At 43.0% G+C, this 23,743-nt stretch overlaps 2 protein-coding genes across 7 annotated transcripts in view; both read left to right on the top strand.

Moving 5' to 3' along the window:
* SHC4 (SHC adaptor protein 4) overlaps window positions 1–7,725 on the top strand; it is a 51,707-nt gene extending 43,982 nt beyond the window's left edge. For all 3 annotated transcript variants that reach the window (XM_035131330.3, XM_088656573.1, XM_088656572.1), the window contains exons 10-12: window positions 2,289–2,468; window positions 5,503–5,744; window positions 6,692–7,725. In XM_035131330.3, the coding sequence (XP_034987221.3) occupies window positions 2,289–2,468; window positions 5,503–5,744; window positions 6,692–6,832 (563 nt within the window). In that variant the 3' untranslated portion in view covers window positions 6,833–7,725. The remainder of the gene's footprint in view (window positions 1–2,288; window positions 2,469–5,502; window positions 5,745–6,691) is intronic.
* Window positions 7,726–10,792: 3,067 nt separating this feature from the next.
* Window positions 10,793–23,743, top strand: part of CEP152 (centrosomal protein 152) — a 52,149-nt gene continuing 39,198 nt past the window's right edge. The window contains exons 1-8 of one of the 4 annotated variants that reach the window (XM_088656568.1): window positions 10,793–10,894; window positions 13,311–13,423; window positions 16,633–16,760; window positions 19,423–19,511; window positions 19,713–19,782; window positions 19,945–20,277; window positions 21,277–21,436; window positions 23,131–23,271. In XM_088656568.1, the coding sequence (XP_088512694.1) occupies window positions 16,659–16,760; window positions 19,423–19,511; window positions 19,713–19,782; window positions 19,945–20,277; window positions 21,277–21,436; window positions 23,131–23,271 (895 nt within the window). In that variant the 5' untranslated portion in view covers window positions 10,793–10,894; window positions 13,311–13,423; window positions 16,633–16,658. Of the gene's footprint in view, window positions 10,895–12,421; window positions 12,509–13,310; window positions 13,424–16,632; window positions 16,761–19,422; window positions 19,512–19,712; window positions 19,783–19,944; window positions 20,278–21,276; window positions 21,437–23,130; window positions 23,272–23,743 lie in introns of those variants that run through there. The other 3 variants (XM_035131890.3, XM_088656570.1, XM_088656571.1) reach the window with 3 other exon arrangements.

Raw genomic sequence — 23,743 nt, 5'->3', positions numbered from 1 at the left:
TGTGTGCTTTGCAGCCAGAGAAACACTGCCTGGATAACAGAGTGCTTCCAGGAAAAAAAGAGAGAGATTCTTCAGCCTTCCACCGAGGTTGAATGAATGAGTGGTAATGGTTGTTCCAGCCAAGGATGGCAAAGGGGAAGGGGAAGGCACTTTAGCTACAGTATATCTTTCTTCATTAACTGTTGAGTGAAGTGGGGTGGAAAACTGAGGCAGGTACAGGCAGAAGAGAATTTACACTCCTTGTCAAGAATGTGGCACATGAACTAGGTGTTTGTTTCAAAGTTCCCTGGAGCTCTTTTCTGCACGATCACCATCACAGGGAAATGTCCAGAGAGAACCATAACACTCCTTTGCATTACATTCCCAGAGCCGTCTGTAGGCATCAAATGTTTCAAAGGACACAATGCAGTTATTCTTAAGTTTCCATTATGATATACCTGAAGGAGCGTCTCCGCCCCAATCGTTCTGCCCGGACACTGAGGTCCAGTACCAAGGGCCTTCTGGTAGTTCCCTTGTTGCGAGAAGCCAAGTTGCAGGGAACCAGGGAGAGGGCCTTCTTGGTAGTGGCACCTGCCCTGTGGAACGCGCTCTCATCAGATGTCAAAGAGAAAAACAGCTACCAAATTTTTAGAAGACATCTGAAGGCATCCCTGTTTAGAGAGGTTTAATGTTTGATCTATTATTTTATTTTATTTTTCTGTTGGAAGCCGCCCAGAGTGGGGTATAAATAATAAATAATAATAATAATAATAATAATAATAATAATAATAATAATAATAATAATTAATAGATATGCCTCAATGGGCCCCCATTTCCAAGGCCACTGTTACTGCTGCTCATTCACTTGCACAAACACTCTCTAGGCTCAGTCCTCACAGCTACCCAGAAGGGTATGCATACCCTTGTTTGCATACTGAGACGGAGCAGGTGAACAAAGGAGGAACAATAACATGAGAAAGCAGTAGTAGGTCTGCTGCAGGGACGTGGGCTTCAGCAGATGCCCGCTTTATATCTGACACCACCCTTGGCTTGCTCTACTTGTAACTGCCAGCAGCTGTCAGGCAACATGCTGCCCTTGCTGTTATTTGAGATGCTTATAACACCAAGGCCATAACTTACACATTTCACACAAATTCAGGGAACAAAAGTTCAGCTGATTTTCCTAGACAGGAGAGGGAGAAGAGATGGGGATGAGACGCTTAACCCTTTCCCCATTCATGATCTTATCGTTATATCCCCTTCCAGAACCTGCTTTGCTTTAGAAAATGTAAGCATCAGGTTTTTTTATATCTGTGTGTGTATGTAAGGTAACGGAGCCAGTGAGGTGTGGTGGTTAAGATACTTGTAATCTGATGAACTTGGGCTAGTCACACTTCTCTGAAGTCTCTCAGCCTCACTCACCTCACAGAGTGTTTGTTGTGGGGGAGGAAGGGAAAGGAGATTGTTAGCCGCTTTGGGATTCCTTAGGGTAGTGATAAAGCGGGATATCAAATCCAAACTCTTCTTCTTCTGCCCTAAATGATGATGTGTGCTGTGCTTGTTACAGAATTTTTAAATTTTGTAACTGATGCTGTAATTTTAATATTGCTATGTGAGCCACCTAGAGGATTCCACTCAGTGATGGGCCTTGGGGTTTCAAATTTCAGCAGTGCCCTATGTGACTCCAAAATTTGGCATCCCCGCCTTCCATTCTACCTACCTAAGTTGCAGAGCCCCCTGCAGAGCCCCCAAGACTCCATGCAACCAAACCAGTTGTGCTACCCTAAATCTGCCTCTGTTCCACTGGGATCATAAGATGATAAATGCATTTATATGCAGACTTTACCCCAGTATATGTATCTTTGTACATACTGCTTAGCTGGTGAATTGCATTTCAAAAATTAGAGAAGTGCTAATTTCAAAGGAAGGGTGGGTTTCAGTTGCAGAATATTTCAGAAAGTACAAATTAGTTTTACCTCTAAATGTAAACTGAATCAAATGTCTTCCTCATCCCTACTGAGTCTGGGACATTATACATTCTCTTCCCTATTGTGGTTCTGAGCCAATGGGATTATAGCGGTAGAAATCAGGTCACAACATCATAGTTTGATATTGGTGTTTATGTAGGATAGCCTGGTATGCTAGAAATTGGTTTTTTCCTATGTGCTGAAAATATTAGATAAGTAGACGCACAGTTTTTTTGAACATGTCTTGGCAGAACGCATTTGGAAAATGTCAAGTGTTTTACACGTCACTGTAATGTTTATTGTGAAATAAAGGAAGTCTCTTTCTATTGCAATTAACTGCAGATGGCTGCACTGAACAAGGGCAGGGAGCAAAGAAAGATGCTTCATTGCTGAAAAATGCAAGCAAAATGGATCTTTTTGATGACCCTCGATATATCAACACTCAGAATTTGCAGACCATACCTAGTACTACCAGAAGCCGCACTGCGGATCAGACCTTTGGCAGCCCAGTTCACCATTCAAGTACGTTCATATTCCTACAAAACATGCCATGAGGCTTTAAGATGAATGTGAATCCTTGCAAAGTCATTCAGGCTTTTTGAAACACTGCTAAGCATCTGTTCTTGATATGAGACTCAAGATGACCAATGCCAAATTTAGTATTAATGAAAACAATGACTGCTCCACACATCAAATGGGGGGTGACCTTTGCGTGGTCGCGCGGAGCCCCCTGATCCTATAAAGCGACTCCCTGGTAGTTCGCGGCTTGCATTGCCTTCCCAGGCAGGATGCCAGGGGTCTCCACCTACCCAAGCCAATTGTCCAATCCTGCCTGGGGAGGTGTTGCCAGGGTACTGGCCAGGTAAGGGGAGGGACTTTCCAGCTCACACAATAGAATTTGAATCTTACCTGCAAGCACCAGTCGGCTCCAGAGCTTCTCCCACCCTCCACACCCTCATTGAAGTTTCTTTTGCAGGTTAACCTTTTCCCACAGGTACACAGGCGCTGCTACGTCAAGGCCGCTGTTGAAAGGCTGGAAAGGAATTTCCCTGCATTGGCAGGTTTTGCCTTTCCCATAGCAATACGTCACAACTTTGGCGGTTTCAGGCCTTGGGCGGAATTCTTTTGGCAATCTTACTAGAGGGAGGGGTGTGAGGCGGAGACCTCACCCCCTTTGTGGCAACAAAATCGGGGTATTGGGGTGAAGCACTGACCATACCAATAAATGTCATCGCTTCCCCCTTCCAGCGGCGACGAACGGGGGGCAGGCTCTCTCTGCTTGAACATATGTTCTCCAGAGCCAGCCCAACCCCCCCCCATACATTCTGGATAACCCCGAAGCCTCCCAGAACCCTGGCTGGGGACTGGGAAGGATAACGCCCAATGCCTGAGCCAAGGGCTCCCTACATCTGAATCTTAATAAAGTTGTGGCCAATTTGAATCCCATAGCACGTTGTCTTGCATCATTATTCCGCTCAGAGGGTCACCTGGGGTTTGGGGGACTCCGCCTGTCCACACAATGATTGGTAACAGGATGACCATTATTACTCAACACAGTGCACATGTACCCTCTTCGTAAGCTGGTGCTTCCACTTCCCTGCTTCTCTGGATTTCTGCCCTTCTACAAACAGGAAGCTGCCTCATATCAGGTCCATCTACTATTTATTCTACAGTGGTACCCCGGGTTAAGAACTTAATTCGTTCCGGAGGTCCGTTCTTAACCTGAAACTGTTTTGAACCTGAGGTACCACTTTAGCTAATGGGGCCTCCCGCTGCCACCGCATGATTTCTTTTCTCATCCTGAGGTAAAATTCTTAACCCGAGGTACTACTTCTGGGTTAGCGGAGTCTGTAACCTGAAGCGTCTGTAACCCGAGGTACCACTGTATTTATATCCCATCTTTCCTCCAAGGTGAAACTGAGTACCTGGTTCTTCCCTTCTCCATTTCCCCCCTCACAACAACCCTGTGAGGTAAATTAGGGTAAGACTGACTGGTCCGAGGTCATCTAGTGAGCTTCATGGCTGAGTGCAGTTTAAACCCCGGTCTCCCAGGCATTAGTCTTAACACATTAACCACAACACCATATCGTCCAAAGCTGTCTATTTTGACTGGCAGCAACATTCCAGGATCTCAGGCAGAGGTTTCCCCACCTAGTTTATTCTTTAAAATGGAGATGCCAGGGATTGAATTTGGGCCTTCCGCGTGCGAACACGAGCTCTACCACTGCAATGTGGGTTCTGCCTTATGCTTCAAAGGGACTCAAAGCTGCTTTTGTGTGGTGAGATCTCATGTTCCATGAGTGTGGCTGATCATATAGGTGTAGAACAATAGCAAGATTCTCCTTATCGGTCAGCGGTGAGGCCTCTTTGTACTTGTGAACTAAATCTCATTAGGGACAGAAAGCCGGCTTGTGATCGAGACTCCATAAAATACAGTGCCCCAGTTCAAATGTCACACAGTAAATTATATTAAATGCTTTAGTGTGAATGTGCTGACCTAGGCTGTTTTGGTCCTTCCTGCTAACACATGGAGAAAACAAAGCACGACCTCTGGTTTCGCATTACGGATTGTGGTTCTGAGCCACGGATTTATTTCACACCAAGCAAACCATTATTAGTAAGCTAAGAATAAGCTTATCTTATCACTGAGGTTTGATGGGAGTGAAACAAACCACTATGGTTTGCATGTCAGGAATAATGGTTTGTTTCTCCCCAGTACAAGCAGGGAACAGTGAAAAAGGTGCCCTCCATTTACTGTGGCCAGTCTCCTGTTCACACTCCTTATGTTTACTAGTTAACTGTTTAATAATATCAATTGTGCATGTCGCTACACTGCCCTACAATTTAAAGATCCATTTCTCATTGTTGAAACTATTCCCCAGTGAACAGTGCAGTCCAGTGGCCTTTTCCCAGTTAGTCAATAGACAGATTTTCACAACAGTCAATAATAAAACTTGTGCTTTTTTGTTGGTTTCCATTGAGTTTTACAGCAGGGATGGGCAGAAGAATGTGTAGGCTGTGGATCACTGGTGAATTTCTGATGGATTACTGTCCCCTGCTGATTGATGGCATTCTTCATGCAGCCTAGACCAGGTGTATCTTAGCTTGATCTAGTAACACATATTTTTAAGCAAGAGTGCATACATGCTTGGGGACATTTTACCCAAGTTTGTTGTGCCTTAAAAGCTAAGGGATCTTAAGTTTGCTTTGTAAAGACATCACTCAATGATGGGAATCCTTGTTCAAAAAATCTAAGTGAAACTGAAGTCAATTCATTCTTGTAGGCTTTGGAAGCGCTGTTGGAGGCAGTAGGCCTCTGAATGTCAGTTGCTGGGAATCGCAAGTGGGGAGAGGGCTCTCGCACTCAGGTCCTGCTTTCAGGCTTCCCATAGGCATCTGGCTAGCCTCTGTGAGAACAGAATTCTGCAGCAGGACTTTTCTTATGTTCTCATGATTCAGATCATGCCTCTTTACTGGTGGTTTATTGCATGCCAATGGTGCTAGTTTGAAGCACTGTCTAATGCAGACCTGTGCATTTCCTTTGCTTTGATTTCAGAATCATTGGAAGAGGTTGAGCAGAACCTGGCAAGTCTTGGAAGCATTGCAGGCATACAGCAGCAGCTATGGAATGAAAAATGCTACCATGGAAAGTTAACCAGGAAAGCAGCAGAGAGCCTCTTAGTGAACGATGGGGATTTTTTGGTGCGCGAAAGTACAACGTCGCCTGGCCAGTATGTTTTGAGTGGGCTACAAGGAGGACAAGCGAAACATCTGTTGTTGGTGGATCCCGAAGGCAAGGTAGGAACATTTAAGAAAATAGATGTAGTAATAATCACTAGGAGGATCACTGGGCAGGTGCAGAGTGCCAGAAACAGCATTGTCTGGTTATTGTTCCCTGGCAACTGGTATTTATAGGCATGCTGCCTTGGATCCAGGATGCAGTAGTAGAACATGGGTAGGCAAACTAAGGCCCAGGGGCCAGATCTGGCCCAATCGCCTTGTAAATCCAGCCCACGGACGGTCTGGGAATCACTGTGTTTTTACATGAGTAGAATGTGTCCTTTTATTTAAAATGCATCTCTGGGTCATTTGTGGGGCCTGCGTGGTGTTTTTACATGAGCAGAGTGTGTGCTTTTATTTAAAATGCATCTCTGGGTTATTTGTGGGGCATAGGAATTCATTCATTCCCCCCCCCCCAATATATAGTTTCGACCCCCCACAAGGTCTGAGGGACAGTGGACCGGCCCCCTGCTGAAAAAGTCTGCTGACAGCGGGATAGAAGCAAGGTTGGGAAGCAGACAGCGGGATGGAACAAGGTTGGGTGGCATTGCTCACCTAGCTTCCCAGTGCAGAGGTTGCTGCCAGTAACTGAGAGGGGAGGGGCAAGGTGGCAGGGAGGGTGGTGCAATGGAATAGCAATAGCACGAGCATCTGATTGGCTCTGCTGCTGCCCCCACACTGCACCAACCTCCCTGCCACCTAGCCCTTTGCCCGCTCAGTCCCCAGCAGCGACCACTGTGTTGAGAAGCCGGGTGAACAAAGCTGCTCCAGCACCACAAGACACACACCAGCTGCTACTGGGATGTAGCATACAGCAATCATGACTCTGGCTTTTAATATTTTGCAATTGGAAGAAAAGCTGGGGAGAAGGCAGGTGCAATATGGTGGTCCGAGATGCAGAGCCACCTTACTGACACACAATTGAAAACTAATGTTTGCCTTTAATTTTTTGCTGTCTTTTCTAGGTTAGAACCAAAGATCATGTGTTTGACAGTGTGGATCATCTTATTCGTTACCACATGGAAAATAAATTGCCAATAATCTCTTCTGGAAGTGAATTAAATCTGAAGCAGCCTCTGAAGAAAGGGACTGGACACCCACAATAGAACAAATAATTAAGTTGGCTTACACCATCCTCAAGACAATTCCTCCTTTCTTTTTCCTAACAAAACTTAAAGTGACTATGTTTCATCCAAGTGGAACATGGATCCTAGGAATCCAGCTCTGCAAAGAATAGATGATGCCTCTAGATGCTGTTACAAAAGACTTCGTGCGTGTGTGTTATCTACTTGCCAGTTTGTTTATCTACTTTACATCTATACAGTCCCATCTGGACAGCTATAGCAGTTTTACCTTACAGAAATAAAACCCTGGAGAGCAAGAGAGAGAGAAGAACCAAGCACCAGAATCACTTTCTAATGATTTTTAGAATCAGTATGAAATATAAAAGCACAAGCAAACAATCACAAGCAAAAGCAAAACTGACTTGAAGAAACTGGCTGGAATGATAGAAATATGTGCCTTTTAACCAAGGAAGTGTGGGGAAATAAATAATATTTATACTGGATTTTAAAAAATTTAGTTGATTAATTTGTCTAGGTATACAAGATATGATTGCCAAAAAAAGAGAGCTAAAAGAAGCCACAGGTCAATTTGAATAGAACGATAAAATAACAACAACTTTCATTATGATACTGATCTTTCTTTGGGGGCTACTCCAAAATTCAGTTTCAGTTTCAGTTTGGAGAAAGACCACAGCTTAAGAAAGGTATCAGATTCATTCCTTAGTAGTAATAAATAATAATAATACCCCTAAACCTTTTTAATGTTTGTGCAACATTTGCTAAATCTAAGTATGTAAATTAAGCATAATTTTTAAACGGAAGCTGATACTGGGTTAAACTTAGGTTTGCTTACTTTCCAAAAAGCCCTTCTATGCCTTTACCAGCAGCACGACATGTTATGCGATAGCTGAAGCTTCATTTGCATGTCAAGCTGCTGTTTAAAAAAAGAGGAGATAGACTTAATGGATGGTAAGCCTAGTTAGATGCTAATATTTTCGAGAGTATCAGATATGACTTTACTAATAATGCCAACAAGTATCAGTAATAACTTTCACTCTCAAATTCCATTGTAAGTTTACAATATAGAGAAGCTAAAGGAAACAGATTATACGTTATTTTGCAGGGGGACCTTTTTAAACAGGCAACTTCCCTTTCCTCTTTTTAAATTTTTGCATGCTCTGTATTTCTCCTTCCCTCTGCTCAGATTTTTTTTGTTCCTAAAAGTTAAGAAACTAAGTTTCTTAGAAATAAATATTCACCCTGCATTGTCTCTGTACCTGTTGTCAATCTGAAATATTATGTAAATTAGTATATACTGGAGCAATTCTGTACTTAATAACAGGGAGACTAAGTAGTGTGTTCGGAGTTTTGAAAAAGAAGACCACACTCTTAAGCACACACATCTAGGGAGTCATATTTACTGAGCTCAGTGGCTACACTCAGATACAGTATTCTAATCCTGACTTGATAAGCCATTGCATGCAGGTCCCTGGCATTCATATATATGCTGGTTTATTAAGCCAGGATTTGATTGTTATGAACCTGGTCACTGGAGCTTACTTCCAAGTGCACATACTCAAGACCACACTGCACATGGAATAGATAGTTTTCTCAGGGTACATTCCTTTTTATATATTGGCACAAGGCCACCAAAATCATATTTGCAAGAGCTGAACAAGTTGGCAGAGCAATAGATGGTGATTCTCTACTAGGATGCCCAACAATGGATATATGAAAGTCTTAATTAAGGTTAGCTTTTAAAATTATGACATTTAAAAATAAACTTTGTCTGTGCAAATATATTTTACATGTTTTGTTTCTGTTCTTTTTTCAACACACTGTTCACACAGTTTGTCACAATGCCAAGCTGAGAATCCCAACATTTTACCAAAAGGCTTGCAGCATGAGATAACTTGTTGGTGATTACACAGCTCATGGCAATTTTGGTGTATAAAGCCTTATACAGCTTGGGACCAAGATACCTGAAAGATCATATCACCCCTTACATACCCAGCCAATCACTATGTTCTGAAAGTAAGGGCTCCTGAATTTTATCAGGAGGTCTGTTCTGCACAATTTAGGAATCAGGCCTCTTGTGTTATGGCAACAACACTCTGAAATTGTTATGAACTGAGCTTGGATCCTAGAACAATAGGCAGGTAGGATCCTAGACGGCAGCAACCTGATTGGTCTGCAGGAGCAGCCCAATCAGGCTCCAGGAGGAAGTGAATCAGCAGCCTGATTGGCCTTCAGGAACAGTCCAATCAGGCTCCAGGAGGGGAGTTGAATCAGGCAATCACACGTGACCCTTTGTGGTATGGTATCAAGTTTATTGCTTATAGCCAAAGGCTGCTGCAATGTACACAATGTCATTCAGTAAAATATATACAAAGTTGGTAACATTTACATTATCAAAACATGATCTAATCAGCACAAAGCTATGGAAACACTTTAATATACCAGTTGAAACATTAAATAATAAAATTTATAAACTAAAATCATCACAGTATTAAAAGAAATATTAAACAATACAATTGATAATTGTGTACAACTTTGATGAGAGAAATCCATCTATCGCTTCTCGGCCTTTTGGCTAAGATCAAGTGTAGACCCTTTGTGTAAATAATGTATATATTGCCAGAGTTTTTTGGGGAAAGCACGCACTCGCTGTTTACCATGACCTGAAATAAACAGCATGAAATCAACACTCAACTCCAAGTATATTTCAGGAATGTTCTCCCATTAAATATTAGACAGGTGTCACCTTTCTGGCACCCTATGATGCTTGGGGATGTGAAGGAGCCTTCAATGCAGGGTCCCCAGGGTCCTATTTTAGAAGGAGGAGGAGGAGAGTTTGGATTTGATATCCCGCTTTATCACTACCCTAAGGAGTCTCAAAACGGCTAACATTCTCCTTTCCCTTCCTCCCCCACAACAAACACCCTGTGAGGTGAGTGAGGCTGAGACTTCAGAGAAGTGTGACTAGCCCAAGGCCACCCAGCAGCTGCATGTGGAGGAGCAGAGACACAAACCCTGTTCCCCAGATTACGAGTCTACTGCTCTTAACCACTACACCACACTGGCTCTCAACAGGACCACAACACCTCAAGGACCAATTCTCCCCATATGAACTGCCTCAGACCTTGCAATCATAATCTGAAACCATCTGTGTGCCTAGTCCACAAGAGGACCAGAGAGCAGCAACGCAAGTATGGGCCCTTTCTGTGTCAAATAAATAAAAATAATTAACTGACTAATCACATCACAGGTAGCTCAGTTCTCCCCCCCCCCCAATTGATTCTGCCCCCGCCCACGGTGGTGGCTCCCTGTTTGTGGCATGCTCTTCCCAGGGAGGATCACCTGGCACCTTCATTGCATATCTTGGCCTTTGGGTAATCAAACCATCTGGGGCCTATTAAAATGGGGGGGGGTATTTTTGCTTGTTACTGTGTTTTTATATTTTTTGTGTTTTTATAGTGTAAACTGCTCTGTGATCCTTGAAGGGTGGTATAGAAATATAACAACAACCATTGTTGTTATGATTATGATTGCTGGGCTCCTTCTGTTCCGTCCCTGTGTAAGATGAGCAGGTGAATGGGTCCTGAAGGTAGAACAGAGGATGCCCCAGCCTAGAAATAATTCCTACTGTATTTGGAAGACAGCCGAAATCCTCCCATTTGCCAAAACCACACACTCAGATCCCCTTCCAACAGGCAGTCGGCAATCTGCTTAGAGCGCAGCCGCAGCCGGCTCTCAAACTGTCTGGTCCTTTGCGCTCCTCTCGATTGGCTGAGACCTCCATCCAACCGCCGAGCAGATCCTTTTCCCGCCGCTAGCCGCGCCAGCTTTCAAACAAGGAAAGGCTTCGCGGCGCAACCGAGCTTGGAGCAGAAAGGAAGGGAAAGGAGAAAAAAACAACAACCCGCCTCTTCGCCCACCGCCTACCTACCGGCTTCTCTCAAACCGCCGCCCCCGCCTGTGAAGGCTGTCTCCTTGCCTATTGGTCTGCCTTTCTTTCAATCATCCGAAGAACGGCGGGCAGGTTCGGTCGTCACGCGGAAGAGAGACGGGGTGGCTTTTAGCGGCGTGGGGACGGGGGAACAGGTGAGGCGTCTCGGCTGCTTGTTGGGGGGAGAAAGAGGGAGGAGGGGGGTCACTGCTCGCTCGTATAGGAACCCGGGGCGGGGGCGGCCTCTCCGTTCAGCGCGGCGGGCTCCTCGGCTGCGGCGGGGGCTCCCAGGGAGGGGTGGTGGTGGTTGGGCGTCGCCATGGAAACAGGGCGGTTCGGGCCTGGACGTCGAATTCGCTTGCTCTGCTTCCCTCGCAACTCGCAACTCGCACCCCGTTTTCTGACGAAGTTTTTTTTTAAGAAACAAAATGTTTTAAATAGGCAGCTGTGTCCTTCGGTGTGGTAAAGAGGGACGCTCTTGTGCTGAAATGCGACCGAGTGAGCTTGGCGTAGTCGCTTACCTTGACTAAGCCCCCTTGACTAGGGTTGCCACCTTTGTTGTGGCAAAATGCGGGGCAGCAGGGCGGTTTGGGGGGCGATTCTTATTTTCTCATCTGGTGCTGAAGCGACTTCAAAGCGGTCCGTTGTGATCTGTTGCAGCCTAACAGGATAGCTCCTCTGGAACATGTCACGCGCGCACACACATGGATTTTTAAATCTGTCTGTGCTTGGCTACTCAGAGCTTAAATACATGACTTTTCAAACACCCTTTCAAACACAGGCATTTGGAGAGTATCCCTAACTTGGCAGAGAGAAGACCCGAAATACAGGACATAGCATTTTGCACTGAAATACAAGACAGGTCGCAACCCTACAATTGACGCACCTAAATGGATGTGGGGTTGCAGATTCCCAGCGTAACTTGAGATGCTCCAATGGCAGAATTCTAATTTGCCTCAATAAGGCACACTTTTGAGCAATACTCATTTACAGGTGCCGTGCTATGTAGTGCTTTAGAAGTAGTTCTTGATACGTTTTCAAAAGAACTTCACACATACATTGCTTGTTAATGTTAGGGGCTGCTTTTGTGATCGTTCAAAGCAGCTCGCAAAACAAAAATGGTGACCAGGGACTTGCAGAAGATGCTTGACAAAATCCCAGTTGCCAAGCTTGCTAACCAAAAGCCAGCTAGCTTGGATCCATATGCTAAGGAAGTACTGTATATATAATTCTGAAGTTAATGGAGAAGGCTTTCCCAGAGATGGGGAAGAGGATTGGACAAATGCATGGAGGATACTATTAGCCATGATGGCTCTGTTTTTACCTCTACTGTTGGAGATGGTATGCCTCTGAATACCAGCCGCTGGGAATCACAAGTGGGAAGGGTGCTGTTAAGCTTTTGAGTCCTCGCTGGCTTTCCCTGGGCATCTGGCTGGCCACTCACAGGATGCTGGAATATAATGGACCTATGGCCTTATCCAGAAGAGTTGTTCTTACGTTATAATTTGAAGGAATAGTGGGAGCGTCACAAAATATTTCCCACTACCTTATTCATTCAGCAAGGTTTCAGTCACTCAACACATAATAGCTTTCCCAAGCTAATCTTTCTGAACTTAGGCTGAGTAGGGCTGGCCATTCTTTCAATTTAGGTTCATGAATTCTAGCCTCTCTCAGGGTCTTCAGGGAAAGGAATTTTATTTCAGTGTGGTGGGTCAGAACCAAAAAGGTTGGCTAACTTCTCCTGGTCCCGTCCCCGGCTAGTGTAGCAGGTAAACTCTGCAAGCCATCAATTTACACATTGTTCTGCAAACATTGCTATGCAAAGCAACTATAAAATAAAATAGCTTTTTATATTTACAGATTGGATGCTAGCTTTTTAGACTGAAGAGTGCAGGAGTTTGGGTTGGATCTATAAAAATGCAGCAATCAAACATCAAGGCATTTCTCAATCTCTCAAGTACCAATTGAGTTTCACAGAACTCATCAAAAGCATAACAGATGGGGCAAAATAATAATTTTGTTAGCAAATCTTGAGATTAATTTTTAAAGAATAATATGCAGAGAATAAATTTAGAGGTGATTGGAAGGTTTAGTGAGGTGTTTATTTGACACTAAAATGGTCTGTTTTCAAGGTTATATAGAGAGTTGCTATTTGTATCTGGTGATAAATCACCACAACCATATTCTACTTCAGAATACCAAACCTTCCAAACATAGTAATGTAACTGAACAAAATTGGCACTTGAACGGCAAGTAGGGAATGTTATATGAAAAATTTGGGGTGGGGTAGGATGGAGGGGGTCAGTCTTTAGAAATAGGTGTAACATAGGCCAAATGACTGCTTATGAGCAGACAACCAAACATTGTTAACTCCTATTATGTGCCTTTTGAAAGCTAACTGCAAACCAAGGGCTCAGTATCAAAGAATTTTTAAGTAACAAGGAGCTAACAAATTCTGGCTATGAGAACGTCAGTTTAAGAACGGTGTCTGTATGTGTGAGGGCTCTCTTCCTCTTTCACTAAAGCTTATTATTAATTGCAATTGTGTGATTTGTGTTTTTCCCACCACAGGTGAAACAATAAACATTATTGCAAACATGTCACTTGACTTTGACAGCGCAGCTTTGCAAGTACAACATGAAGATGAAGAATATGACCAGGAGGACTATGCTAGGGAGCAAGAGGTAAAAATTAAGACTTGCCAAAACTTCATGTTTCTTATTCTCTCCCCACCCCCAATTTCCTTATTTCTTACGCTGGGGTAGATGACTTGTTCAGCACTAAGGACCACATTGGAAATGATTTAGAACATATTAAGAGCCTGATGTACCAGGCCAATGGCCCATCTGGTCCAGCAGTATATCATGTACAGTTCATTATATAATTAACAATATTATTTCAGTAATATGTTCTTCCCTTTCACACCTTCTTAAAAGGTCAAGCAGATGATTTTAAGACAAGATGGCTGCTGGCTGATGTAAATAAGTTCACCAGCTATAGAGCTATTGTGGCTAGTAGCTGACCTGTTCTTCATGAAGTTGTCTAATCCTCTCTTAAAGCCATCCAAGTTGGTGACAGTTGCTACTTCTTGTGGAAGTGAATTTCAGAATTAACTGTACTCTGTGTGAGGAAGTACTTTTCTTTCGTCTGTTCTGAATCTTTCAACATTCAGTTTCATTGAATGCCCACAAGTTTAATTTCATGATGGGAAAATTTGTCTCTCTATATACAGTATGCACTTTCTCTAAGCCATGCATAACTTACACCTCTAGCATGTTTTCTAAACTTAGATGTCCAAATGTTGTAGCCTTTCCTCATAGAAGAGTTGCTCTATGCTCTTGATCATTTTGGTTGCCCTATTTTGAACCTTTTCCAGCTCTATAATATGACTGATCTAGTTATTATTATTATTATTATTACCCTGCCCATCTGTCTGAGTTTCCCCAGCCACTCTGGGTGGCTCCCAATCAAGTATTAAAAACACAATACAGTACAGCATTAAATATTAAAAACTTCCCTAAACAGGGCTGCATTCAGACCTAGCATGTCTGCTATACAGCTATACTGGCAGGTCCAACTTGTATAGTTGTTGAGCTTTTCCTGTGACTTCCTTATTCTGGGGTTGGACTCCACCTCAGAAATCTACTTTCTGTTAAGGCTAATACTGTTGTCTTGGAAAGACATTTCTAGTGACATCATAATCTTCTTGAAATTACACCTGAGTGTCTCATGATGTCACCGAAACAGCTCCTTATTATGGGGCTGTTTGTTTAAAAACTCACCTTTAAATAAAGTGCTTTTGTCATTTGCTATTTTTTAAGCTTCTGTACATGTTGGAGTCAGCTGTTGTAACAGAACTGTGAATTATGCCTTCTCTTATCTGGAGTATTTAGGAATGTGGGTGCCTCTCTCTATTATGAAGAGAGACTCTGCTGTTCTATGCAGCACTTCAGTATGTGTTTCTTATGCATTTAATTTATTTAGTGTTTTAGGGTGCCTATTGCACATGTAACTGATTTTTCTGTGTATCAGTTTTCCCTGAGAGTTCTGTATATTTTGTGGACAGAGAAAACACACAAAAATCAGCTAATTTCTAAAAGGAGTTGTGTCAAGTGGGCTTAATAGGAAAACTATTGCTGGTTAATTGTATTGCAATATTTGTATTGATTTGGTCCTAGAGAACCAGAGTGGCTCTTAAACCACCATCAGCTGACCAGTACAATCTCCTGTCATTGTGCGTTAATGCTAAATAATCAGCATAAAAATTGTTTTGCTTCTTGTCTAGTTTGACTAACAAGCTATTGGTCGTTAAAGCCACCTTCTGTGGCTTAAAAAACTCCCAACTTTCCTTTAGGTATGCTGATTACCAGCTGAATTAATTCCCTGCCTTCCACCGGGATGGTGACATGCTTCCCTAATTTTTGCAGAGGTGTAAACATGTTTATGGGCTGTACTACCACTTCATGCTGCAAGTGGGGACTGACTTGGTTGGACAATTTTCCAAACATCCCCTATCCCAAACCTCTGAAATAAGCATGCCAGGAAGAAGGGGACCGTATGGCAGTGGTGAGCAAGTCTAGAGGCAAAAGCGAGCATGACAGTGGGTGTGATTTGTTAGCTTAATGTAGCAGACTATATTCCAGCCACAGAAAAGGGAGAGGTATACACGCACACTGTGTATTTATCAATCTATAGTTATATCTTCATCCAGGAGGGATTATAATAATAAAGGGCACATTCCAGCCAGGCAAAAAGCTTGTTGGTGAAGAGCAGGGCTAGGAAGAGCCTGTTGCCTACTAATAGTCCTAAGGGCCAGAAGGAGAGGGCTGCATTTGGTCTCTGGCCTTGAGATTCTCCATCCCTCGTCTAATCCATAGAGCAGGGTTTCCCAAACTTTTGTCTCCAGCTGTTGTTGGAGTACAACTCCCATCACCCCTAGCTAGCAGGACTAGTGGTCAGGGATGATGGGAATTGTAGTCCCAAAACAGCTGGAGATCCAAGTTTGGGAAACCCTGCATAGAGATTATCTGAAATCCTTGTACAAGAGGCACAATCTTTTCTCCTTTACAACAGTATAAAAACACAATCCTTCCTCTCTCCCTGCCCCTCCCGCAGCAAAAATGAATCAATGTCTCAGGCATCTTTTGTCTTCCCACTTCTGGTTTTCAGTTGTCTCACCTTGGTCAACTCAAATTTTTCCAGCACTCTGCTACTAAAATTATTCACCTCTTTTGTCATTATCATACTGTATCCCTTAAATCCCCACACTGACTTCCTATCAGTTCCCAGATCCTGCACAAGGTCCTCAGTTTTGCTTTCAAAACCTTCCATGGCCTTGCTCAACCTTCTCTCTCTGTTCTTACATATATTGACTCATCCAGTTCCAGCATCCTCTGCTCTCCAAAGGTTTCCTGCTCCCCTCCAGCTGTCTCTTATGAGTGGATCTTTAGAAGAAACTCATCTACTTCACTCCAGTTCTGAATTCCTCAACACTGAGCAGTGCTGAAGCCCTAGTCTATATAGAAATAGTAATTGTACACATTCAACAAAAAGGTGTTGATAGTGTATAGCTTGGAATGTCTGAGAACATTTAGATAACAATCTGTAGTATATTTGATAACTTTAGAATCAAACAATCTGTTTGATTGCCATGCCAAAAAGAAGACGTATAGTTTTCCTGGTGGTTTTGGTGCAGTCTTACGGTTACCCCTTTTATTTTTAATATAGTAATCCCACTCTAAAATATGAGAGAGGCATTTCCCCTATTTGCCCATTATTCTTTTTGTGGGCTGATGCTTTCCTTTAATAAACATGTATAGGCTTTGCTAGTTTTAGGATGAAGAAAAAATGGGTATCTAATTTAAAACACCATAATCGCTTATGTTGTGTACAGTTTTCTAGTAACGTGAAAAAAAGAAAATGTACTGCACAGATGTATCAGTTGCGATCCATTCTAAGTATCAAAACCTCACTGAAGGTTTGGAAGAACAGGTGCACTCTATACAGGATTCCTTGCTCCAAGTAAGTAAAGTTTATTTTAGTTAGTTGCTGAAAAGTAACTTCCACAACAAAGAAATACTGAGGAAAGGTATTCTGAGATATGTAAGTGGCCTGCAGCTCTTCCCTCCCCAAAGAAAGGTTGGTCCTGCAGAGACTTAAGTTCTACATTCACAGCACCGTATTTTTTTGCTCCATAAGATGCACCTGACCATAGGACACACCTAGCTTTTAGAGGAGGAAAACAAGAATTGTTTTTTTTTTTTTTTGCTTTCTTGAATTGTCCTAGGCATAGCAGCCAACTCCTAGAGGTCTAGGTGCCTTTGCCCCCCCCCCCTGAAATATTTGAGGAAGTCGTCGTCGTCCCCCCCCCATGTTGATGGGCATTGTCATTCATATAGTGTGCATGCACTTTGTCTTGAGATCAATTGCAGCGGTTCTCAACCTGTGGGTCCCCAGACGTTGTTGGTCTATAACTTCCATCATCCCTCAACTCCCATCATCCCTGAGCTCTGGCCTTGCTAGCTAGGGGCGATGGGAGTTGTAGTTCAACAACATCTGGGGACCCACAGGTTGAGAAAGGCTGATACGATATGTGAGGTGGGGCTTACCTGCCCCCCCCCCCCAATATTTTATTCAAGTTGGAAGAGGAAGGGAGGGAAGGAAGGGGTGAGAGAGAGAAAGAAAGAGAGACAAGGAAGGAAGGAAGGGGTGAGAGAGAAACAAAGAGGGAGGGAGGGGTGAAAGAGAAAGAAAGGGAGGGAGGGAAGAGAGGGAAGGAAGGAAGGAAAGAAGGGGAAAGAAAGAGGGAGAAGGAAGGGACGAGAGAGAGAGAGAGGGAGAGAGAAAAGAGAGGGGGGAAGGATGGAAGCTGGGAGGAAGGGCGGAAGGGGCTCTGCTATCACCTCGCTCACTGTCATGGAAGCAGCCCAAGAGCCGGTTTCCCGCCGCACGCAGCTCTGGCTCTGGCTCTCGCCTTTGCTGTTCTGGCGCGGGCTCTGGCTCTGGTGCGGGCTCTGGCTCTCGCATTTGCTCCATAGGATACACAAACTTTTTCCCTTCCTTTTTCGGAGGGAAAAGGTGCGTCTTAGGGAGCGAAAAATACGGTGTTTTCTGGCTTTAAAAAAATACTTAGAGAAGTGCAGTATTGGTTTCCTATCATGATACTTCAGCTGAAATAATGTTACATTATTACCACCCACTCCAGCTTTGAATTAAAATTATAGGATTCCCAAGTTTTGTATGTTCCATTGCATATTATTTATTTAAAGCATTTAATCCTTGTTATTTAGCCAGAAACGCTCCCAGAGTGGCCTACAAAAATCGGTTATAGAGACTCATAGTCTAGAAAGCCATGACATACGAGGAAGGCATGGGAGGGAGAAGGTAAAAGCAGGCTCAAACAGATGTTCTTCAGGTTGCCATTCTTGTAATGCAGTTATATAGTTCTGTCTAGACAGACTCTGTCTAGAAGAGCAGTAACTCCTTTCTGAATTAAGCGGCAGTTGTGGATGTTCCTTTATCTTTGATAAAACCCCACCCTCCATCAATTCCAGGAGCAGAGCAGGAGGCAGTATTCAGGCCAGGAGGATAGGATAGCTTTTGCCACACACCTCTTCCCTCAGGCAGGCTTGCATATCAATATAATGTCATGCCAAGACAAACAGTCAACATTCAAATCAGCTACCCGTCCTGGTTTCTCCAAGTCATCTAGGATTTGAGGTGGAGGACTCTGTGTGTGGGCGTGAGAGACAGACAGAGAGCTGGGGGAGAGTTTCCCACCCTGTATTCTGAGAAATGTGAGGAATGGAGTGCTAGAATAGAGGAGGGATAAGCTCATCCAAAGAAACTGGTGATTGGGCAACCTATCACTCCTGATTATTTTCAGATAGTCAGTTACAGGCATTGGATCCAAAGTGTCCAATCTGCAAACAGTCTTTCCATTCCCCAAAGGGACTCTGATCCAGCAGAGACATCTGCTGCATCCCACAGCACTTTTATAGGGTTTCCAAACCTCCCAGAGCAGGTTCTTGTAGTCATGAGGATGTAGTATAAGGAGATGCAGGCGCAACTAGTAGCAACAACAACGACAACAACTTCCTTCTCTGAATTCTGCTTATGAAGCATCCAGTTAGCAGAGTTCTGCTGCAGCCATGTCTGTATCCAACCTAATTGTCTGAACTACAATCTTACAGTTCATGATATATTTCCGATGTGCAACTTTGTGCTGAACAAGTTGATGAATTCTAATCTTGCTTACTGTTTTGGGTAGCAGCAAAGCATGCCCCTCAAAGGCATCTATGTGTAGGTTGCGCAATAGGTCAGCTCCCATAAATGAATGTGTTACTATGGTTCTATTCCATCTTACCTGCCTTGATTATGAAAGTGAATATCTTCCATACTTTTTGTGCAAATGTTCATGACCCTGCACAGAAAGAATAATATATGCCATGGTGGCAATATTACAATGGTATGGCGTTTTCAGAACAATGTAGCATGCCTTCTCATTTTAATTCCTTTGTTATTGAAGGTGCCAAAACCTCTTTCACTTAAGCATAAGTCTAGTTACTGGATATGTGCTCCATAGAATTAAAGAAATATAGAATTGTAGAGTTGGAAGGGACCCTGAGGATCAACTACTCCAACCTTTTGCACGTTTATGTAACTATAATAAGTCTTATTTCAGTTGCAGCAGCTATTAACAGACCTTCCCCATGATATGCTAGAAGACAGTGGAGATCTCTCTGATTACAGTGCACCTGAGGACCATGAACAGTAAGAAACTTGACTGTCTTTATTATCCACCCCCCCCCCCGGCAGTGTTGAAATTTTCAAATGGCACTCACAGTAACTGTATGAGCAACATCAACTGTCTGAGTAGGAGGCCAAATGAAGAAAAAAGTTCAGTTAATATATATCACAATCATGCTACATATGCTCACACGTTTCCTATGGCTCCATGTGCTTTCTTTATAGAGCACATAAACACTGGGATCAGGATGCCAACAGATGGAATGATCATCCAGTTGCAACAAATCCACAAAGTGTAAGTTAATAGGACATACAGTAGAGCAGATTGGCATGCTTGTTTGCTTGTTTATCTTTATCTTTGTGCAGGTTTGCAAAATAATTTATTCATGTTGTCTTTCAAACATTGCTAGCTGTAACATAACTAGTACCCAGTTGTGCTAACTACTTTTATTCACAGGACTATGAACAGGGTCAGAATTTGTATGCGGAGCGCTTTTTACACGACCAAGGCAACTTCCAAGGTGAAATGCATGGCAGTGACTGGTCAGAGCATCACAATGAAGATGAAGAGAAAAGCATGTATGAGATTTCTGGCAGAGCAAGTGAGGATGGATCTGATGAAGTGTATCTGGGAGGAGATGGGTTTAAAGCATCTACCCACTACCAACAAGACAACATATATCACCTTCCAGAAAACTTTAGGCCATACACAAATGGTCACCAGCAAGAGTTCAGTAAGCAACACAGCAAAACAGACAATTTCATTGATGCTAAGAAGGAAAACGTGAAGGTATGTAGACTCTTTGAAGCTGCTATTTTGTTTTCGCATTTCCTGATATTCATCTTCCAAAGTTCTAAAAACTATAGTGGCATTGCAAAATGCAAGAAAACTGGAACTACAACCTCAAGATTAAGTCGGTTTGTAACTTTCAAATAGCAAATCTGGCACTTCAAAGTTGGGTCTAAACTCTGTTGAAATCATTAGGGCTTATTTCCAAGTAATGGTTTCCAAATGAAGGTCTTGGGGTACTACATTTCACATATTGTTTGAGCCTGGTATCAGAAGCAAAGGTATATGTGCATTAAGGTAAGACAGGGAATACGCAGGATAAATGATTTTGAGGAGATATGGAAGGTGTTCCTAGAATTTGTACTGTTAAAACGGAAATGGGTCAAACCATCGCAAGAGGTGTTTAAATTTTGGGAGGTTGGATAGTTACAATGGAATGGTCTTGGTGGTGGGGTGCACATTTTTATTCTTATTTATGGTTATTACTTCGTCAAAAAATAAATTTTTAAAAAGTACATGGGTGACAAGAGGCAGGGAGTAGAAATCCAGTCATATGTATTAAAGGGAAAAGTGGGGCTTATATATGCTTCCTTTATATGTGGCACTATACATGTACAGTGGCACCTTGACTTACGAACAACTCGACAACCAAATTTTTTGACTTACGAATGGGGGTAATGGCCGTGTGCTTACGAATGTCTCGGCATCCGGAAAAAAACCGCGACGGTTTTAGATAGCGATTTTTTGACTTACGAATTTTTAGATAGGGTTGCTTCAACTTACAATTTTTTCCGTTTTCAATGCCTTCCTATGGGAAATCATGTTTCCAATGGCTTTTTTCGACTTACGAATTTTTCGACTTATGAAGATGCCTTCAGAACGGATTAAATTCATAAGTCAAGCCACCACTGTATATTTCATAACTGGGTATTGGAACTCTGATAACAAATGTAAGCAGTGACTTGTACTTTTTAAAGAAATTGTGCTTTTCTGTTGTAGTTGCAATGTGGCACTTCAGAAACAACTGTGGAGCCTTACAAAGTAGTATATAAGCCATACCAGAATAACATCCAACAACCAGTCCCTATTTCTCCAGATGCAACAAGAAGAAATGACGCATTTGAAGAGATGCAACAAGAATTTTTGGGTACTGGTGAGGGTAAGTTGTTAATTACTCTAAGAATTGATGTTCTGAGGGTAGCAGAGGTGACATCCTTATAGACAGTAGTGCCCTGTGATTTGCCTAAGTCAGGGACATGTGACTAGTTGATCTGTATGTGCTTTTCCCTTTAGGCTTCTTTGGTTTAGTCCCTCTGCCATGGTGCAATTTGTAGGGAAGGGTAATGGGTAAATGTAGATGCTGGCCTGAGTGCACAGGGCTGCTGAAATAGCTGTTACTCTTGTCAAGTGGGCAGCAAGATGTCTGGGTGCCTACAGGTGCTGTGGTTCATAGAGTAGAATGAATATGAATACACACACACACACACACACACACACACACACACACACACTTAATTCACCTTGCTATGGTAGGATGAAATGACACAAAGAGGCTGTGTGTTTGTCAGAAGCGCTTTGTCCTTTCGATGTGTGCCCTGACTACCTTTCTGAAACCTAGCATGTGCCAAGATCACTCTATAGGGTGGGAGGAATGCCGGCAAAAGCCAGTGTGGTGTAATGGTTAAGAGTGTTAGACTCGTAATCTGGGGGACCGGGTTCGTGTCTCCGCTCCTCCACATGCAGCTGCTAGATGACCTTGGGCTAGTCACACTTCTTTGAAGTCTCTCAGCCCCACTCACCTCACAGAATGTTTGTTGTGGGGGAGGAAGGGAAAGGAGATTGTTAGCCGCTTTGAGACTCCTTCGGGTAGTGATAAAGCGGGATATCCAAACTACTCCTCCTCAGAAGGATTAATTTCTAGGTGCTGTGGAAATTGGTGTTGGTTTTTGTGTGAAATGTAGGGTCTGTACGAAGAATCACATTGTCCTTGTGAAATAGTTCTTTTTTTCATTGAGAGAGCCTTGAATGCCCGGCTGAGGTAATACTACCTGGAATGCTGCTTCTAAGGAGAACAGGCACAGAGAAACCAGTCTGGTGGGTTCATAAGGAGGCCGACCTAGCACTTTCAGGTCCATGTGTAGTCTCCAAGTCAGAAATCTGTGAACTGTTGGTCAGCTAAGGAGTGCTGCCCTTCTGAGGAATCTTTTCACTTGTAGATGTGGCCAACAGACCTGTGGCTCACCTGGGATAGCACTGAAGTTAATGCAGAAACGTTAGTGCAGTGTGTTGGGCTTGAGGCCCTATTAGGTGTGTATTGCAAGGTGCATTGCCTTCACAGTGAGCAGCTTTCAGACATTTCCTACCCATAATAAACACAGGCGCTGGTAGTTGCTGCAGTGATTGGCTCACTATTTGCCAGTAGAACAAAAAATCGGTCACTTATCCTGAAGGGGCCTTCTCTGGCAGATAAATCAGCCAGCCAAGAACACACCCTTCAAACAAGCGGCTGCTCACAACAAGCCTCACAAGACATGCGCTCAGACCACCCCACCCTTGATCTTGTGGAAGGCTCTCTGCCTTTCCATCATATGATTTGTGTAAGATTCTAGGATATAGGTCCGAATGGGCTTACTCATAAACAAAAATCTGAATGGGAACTAGGAAGGAAGACTTCATTTGTGGGGCTTTGGGAGTTTAAATTTTCGGATCCCTGCATATAAGTTTCTGATATTTTTATCAAGATATAATTTAACACCCCCCTTTTTAAAAAAAAACGTGACCATATTTATATTAGTTGAGAAAAGCGTGCATGTTTTAATATCCGATGTTTGAAAGTTGTATCTGAATTGACAGATTCTCCAGACAACATGCAGATTCTGCAACTTCAGGTTCTTAATAAAGCAAAAGGAAGAAAACTGGAAGAACTTAATAACCAGCTGGAAGAAAGAGCCCAGCAGATTAGGTATCTGTCTCATCAGCTTGCAATTGTAAAAGGTAAATCTCTTTGCCTTGGGGAAGAACCTGCAGAGTTTTGGTTTGGTTTGTGAGGATTCTAGGTCCCTTAGAAATAAAATATTTTCTTCTATGACAGTGGTGGGGAACCCCCTGCCCATGGACCAGATTAGGCCCAGAAGGATTCCTGATTTGGAATTTGAGGCTGTTTTCCCTAGTTCACTCCCACTTGGGATTATTGACCAAGATCACTTGCATTCTTGGCAGAGGTGTGTTAGAGGTTTGGAAAATAACAAAGATAAAATACCAAAAGGGCTGTAAGAGAACCAGATATGCAAGAATTAATATTGAAGTGCTTATTACAAATAATAAACAAGGCAGCACACTGTTGTTTTGTTATCATTTTTTTTGTCTGAACTATAATTTCTGTGCTTGTGTGTTTATTAAATTAAAATTACACCAATCTGGACCCTAAATTTAAATTACTTAGAGACAAATTGTGTGTTCATTCTTT

Source organism: Zootoca vivipara, chromosome 13, assembly GCF_965207765.1.
Source record: "Zootoca vivipara chromosome 13, rZooViv2.hap1.1, whole genome shotgun sequence".
In the NCBI taxonomy this organism is placed as follows: domain Eukaryota; kingdom Metazoa; phylum Chordata; class Lepidosauria; order Squamata; family Lacertidae; genus Zootoca; species Zootoca vivipara.
The sequence above is the reverse complement of the archived record's forward strand: the minus strand, read 5'-3'. Positions and strand labels throughout refer to the sequence as shown.